General features: G+C 43.7%; 2 protein-coding genes across 5 annotated transcripts in view; both read left to right on the top strand.

Moving 5' to 3' along the window:
* The window catches only part of HADHB (hydroxyacyl-CoA dehydrogenase/3-ketoacyl-CoA thiolase/enoyl-CoA hydratase (trifunctional protein), beta subunit), a 49342-nt gene that overhangs the window by 14584 nt on the left and 30299 nt on the right, over window positions 1-4459 (top strand). The window contains exon 4 of one of the 4 annotated variants that reach the window (XM_011972679.1): window positions 2467-2549. The exons of 2 other annotated variants lie outside the window; for them this stretch is intronic. In XM_011972679.1, the coding sequence (XP_011828069.1) occupies window positions 2507-2549 (43 nt within the window). In that variant the 5' untranslated portion in view covers window positions 2467-2506. Of the gene's footprint in view, window positions 1-1760; window positions 3070-4459 lie in introns of those variants that run through there. One more of the 4 variants, XM_011972681.1, reaches the window with a different exon arrangement.
* Window positions 4313-4459, top strand: part of LOC105534010 (homeobox protein NANOG-like) — a 991-nt gene continuing 844 nt past the window's right edge. The window contains exon 1 of the mRNA XM_011972676.1: window positions 4313-4381. Coding sequence (XP_011828066.1) covers window positions 4313-4381 — 69 coding nt within the window. The remainder of the gene's footprint in view (window positions 4382-4459) is intronic.

Genomic DNA, 4459 nt, shown 5'->3' with positions numbered 1-4459 from the left:
AAAAAAAAAAAAAAAACACACACACACACACACAAAAGAAACGCAGCGGACACCCTGCCTGATCCGGAGGGGTGGAAGTCAACGGCGGGTCTATGACAGCAGCGAGCAGCAGTGGTGGATGGTGAGCAAAAGCTCAGCTCAAGCCGGACCAGAAGAGTGTGCGAGATTTAATAGAGTGAAAACAGAGCTCCCATACAAGGGGAGGGGACCCAAAGGGGGTTGCCCCTCCCTGCTCAAATGCCTGGGGTTTATATCCCAATCATTGTCCCTCCTCCTGTGCTCTCAGATGATAGATGATTTGAGTATTTCTTTACCTCTTGCTTTTAACCTAATTGGTATTTTAGTGAGCCTTCTTTACTACCTGATTGGTCAGGTGTGAGCTGAGTTACAAGCCCTGTGTTTAAAGGTGGGTGCAGTCACCTTCTCCAGCTAGGCTTAGGAATTCTTAGTTGGCCTAGGAAATCTAGTTAGTTCTGTCCTTTACCATGATGAAACATCATGTCCCATGATGAAACATCATGTCCCATGATGAAAGCCTAGCTTGAAAATCCCCTCAGACTTGGAAATCCTGAGCGGGCACCAATTACTTACTGCCCAGTCACTTCACCTTCACTTTTGAGGGTTCTGTCAGGATCCATTGCAGCGTGCCTCACATGGGGCACCACCTGCCAGGTCTGTCCTGCAGACCCTGGCCAACTGACAGATGAAATGAGTACTCAGACACAGGTAATGCAGTGTAAGACCAGCTAGGGGTCTGCCTGGCTCTAGTGGCCAAAGTGCAGCAGCCCGAGGAGCTGGAGCTGCTTGCTTTCATTCAGTATAGGCACAATGATGAAAGCCTGGAGCAAACACAATCTATGGGTAACTAACATTTATTGTTCCCCTTCCAGGAACATCTTGCATGGGTGATCAAAGATCAGCCCCTGGTCAACATAAATAAATAAGCTAGTTTAAGATACATTCCCCTACACTCCCTTGTACCTACTTCTTGCCCTCTGCCTCAGGGTTATAGAACACCTGCCTTCAGCTCTTCCTCCCCGGGGCTCTGCAGAACCTTCTGACCTTTTGGAAGGCCTGTACCTTTCCCTATAGTTTCTCCCACCACTCTGACTGATCTCCTACATATAATAATGAATATTTTAAAAATGTGGCTTGTAGAGTTAGTTTAATTACTTTATAATATGCTAAATTATTTGGAATGGCCAGTATGCCCTAGAGGCTGCCCAGAGGTTTAAAGGCAGGAACCCTCAGTAACTGTAGTTATCAGGGAAGGCTTTACTAGGAGATAGAATGTGAATGAGGCCCAAGAGACAGGTTAAGAATTAGATGGGCAAAAAAGGGACCAGGCAGATGGGAGGTCCATAAGTAAAGGCAAGGAGGCTGACCTGAGCAAAGCTGTAAAGGACTGGGGGCTGGCTCATCTTGTTCTATTTTGAGAAGTAGTGGAAAATACTTCTGGATAGTTAAGGTGGAACCAAGTAAAGCAGGCTGTTTGTTAGAAGAGTTAAGAATTTGAAATTTATCTGAAAGTGTATAAAAGGAATATGTGGTGAGTTTTGTTTGTTTGTGTGTTTGTTTTGAGACAGAGTCTTGCCCTGTCACCCAGGCTGGAGTGCAGTGGCAAGATCTCAGCTTATGGCAACCTCCACCTCCTGGGTTCAAGCCATTCTTCTGCCTCAGCCTCCCCAGTAGCTGGGATTATAGGTGCGTACCCCTGTGCCCATCCAATTTTTGTATTTTTAGTAGAGGCAGAGTTTCACCATGTTGGCCAGGCTGATCTTGAACTCCTGACCTCGTGATCTGCCCGCCTCGGCCTCCCAAAGTGGTGAGATTACAGGCATGAGCCACCACGCCTGGCTTGGTTAGTTTTTAAAATGTGGAATGACATGATGGCATACCATTGGACCTGTCACCTGCAAGGTCAGTCATGAATAGTCTGCAAATCTTCACATTTAGTGGCCTGTTTTCAGTCTACTGAAATTAGGATTCTTCTCCTTGAGGACCAATGCATTTGACCATCTTGTTCTCCTTGACACTCTCCTGCCTTTGATCTTTTATACCGTTCTCTCTTGATTTTCCTACTGCCTCTCAAGTTACTGTTTGTCTCGCATCTTCCCTCAGCCTTCTCATTGTAGGGACATCACAAAGCTAAGGGTCTTTTTGTTGTAGTAATGGACCCTCAGGTTAAGGATGAGAAGGTTTGTGTGTACTACAGCTGGAAAGGCGTTAGCAACCAAGCAAGCAGCTCTAGGGGCCAGCTACTTTGTCTCTCTCATGCCCCACATGGTATGTCCCTTTCCTGGTCTTTCTGCTTCTATGATTCTTCCTTCTGGCTGGCTTATTTGCTCACTTACGGTTTACAGACTGACTTATGAATGACGTCAATTTACCATCACCCTGATTCTACCTCGTGACGTCTTTTCAGCTTCAACTAATTGGCATTTCTTTCCGTGCTTCTTTGCCTAGAGAGAGAATCTGACTAGCACAACTGATCACTTGTAGGTAGATGACACTGGTTTGTGGTTGGCTCCTATATGGATGGATCGTTGGTGAGTCCAGTACCTACTCTGGATCTGATCAGTTTTTATATTGACTTAGAGTTGTGCCTATGGCTTCCCCTTTGGCAGGGACTGTAAGCGGGGCAACTCCCTTTAGAGGGGGCTGTGGGATGCCCAAAACAACAACACAACAAACACCCCCCCACACCCAAACAAACAAAAAAAGCATCTTTTATTGTTAAAGAGGAAAAAAGAAATTTAAAAGAAATAGAGGTGGCTGTGGGAGAACAGGCGTTGCAAAATACATCTCTGCTTTCCTTCTGTATTCTGAGTTTCAATATTTCATGACTTTCTAATCTACACTCATTTCTCTTCAGAGGTTTTGCTTTGCATCTTCTAGCTAACTGTGTAGTTAACATATCCACCTGGATGTCTCTCTGTCACCTCAAAATTAGTGAGTTTAAAAATGAGGCCGGGCACAGTGGCTTACGCCTGTAATCCCAACACTTTAGGAAGCCAAGGTGTGCGAATCACTTGAGGCCAGGAGTTCAAGACCAGCCTGGCAAACAAGGTGAAACCCCATCTTTACTAAAAATGTAAAAACTAGCTGGGTGTGGTGGCATGCGCCTGTAATCCCAACTGCTCGGGAGGCTGAGGCAGGAGAATTGCTTGAACCTGGGAAGTGGAGGTTGCAGTTAGCCGAGATTGTGCCACAGCACTCCAGCCTTGGCGACAGAGCGAGACATCGTCTCAAAAAAAAAAAAAAAAAAATTAAGTCCCCTTTTTGTTCCAAAACCAGTTCTCACTTTGTTTCAGGTAGCTAAGTATTCTTAGTCTCTAAGCTTCCTTTATAATCCTGTTTTCCTGTTTCCTTTCTTTCTATATCTGACTGGTAGCCAGCATACCTTGTTTTCCTTTATAAACGTCCTCTCATGTTGATACTGCCTTTATCCTGGCCTTTTGCACCACATACTTGGGTTTGCCACAGTCTCTTCGCTTACCTCCTTGTTCCATTTATCTCCTTCACCAGCAGCACATCTCCATGAATGCTGCCATTCATCTTTATGCCCTATTTTATCATGACTATTAACTCTGACTAATATTTCTTTAAAGTTGGTTGTAGATGTTTACTACAAATATTTCTCTGTGACATTAACAGATGTGGTAAGGTCGTTGTCGACATTGTATTCCCAGTAATTTAGGATTTTTTTCTATCTCTGATAATGAAGAAATAATGATAGAGTAGGTAAATTCCAACATTAACAACAACAAGAAAATAATGAACTAGATTTTGATATGCTAACACGGAATGTTCTTCCAGCTATATTGTTAAGCCAACAAAGTATACATAACGTACAAGTATATGAATGTAAATGCACTAAAAGAAAATATTTGAAAGTGTATACACCAAATAAACAGACTTTACCTCTCGGAAGAAAATAGTGTGGTAGGCGAAAGCATAAAGAGGGAACTTTAGTTTTTACTTTCCATAGTTTAGTATTATTTACTTTTTAAAAAAACCACAGGCACGTATTTGTATTTTATTCTTTAATTTAAGAAACCTAAAGGGTTTCCTTGGCGAAGAATGTGAAACACACACACACACACAAGATGGGCACGGAGTAGTCTTGAAAGACATGACAATATCACCAGACCTGAGAAGAAGCTAAAGAGCCAGAGGGAAAAAGTCAGAAGTCGACTACCTGGGAGGAGGGATAGACAAGAGACCAAACTAAAGGAAACTAAGTGTGGATCCAGCTTGTCCCCAAAGCTTGCCTTGCTTCGAAGCATCATATGGTAAAGAATCTTCACCTATGCCTGTGATTTGTGGGCCTGAAGAAAACTATCCATCCTTGCAAATGTCTTCTACTGAGATGCCTCACATGGAGACTGTCTCTCCTCTTCCTTCCTCCATGGATCTGCTTATTCAGGACAGCCCCGATTCTTCCACCAGTCCCAAA

The sequence above is a fragment of the Mandrillus leucophaeus genome, unplaced genomic scaffold (assembly GCF_000951045.1).
Source record: "Mandrillus leucophaeus isolate KB7577 unplaced genomic scaffold, Mleu.le_1.0 Scaffold13, whole genome shotgun sequence".
Lineage (NCBI taxonomy): Eukaryota > Metazoa > Chordata > Mammalia > Primates > Cercopithecidae > Mandrillus > Mandrillus leucophaeus.
Note: the sequence above shows the minus strand (reverse complement) of the source record. Positions and strands in the feature narration are given on the sequence as shown.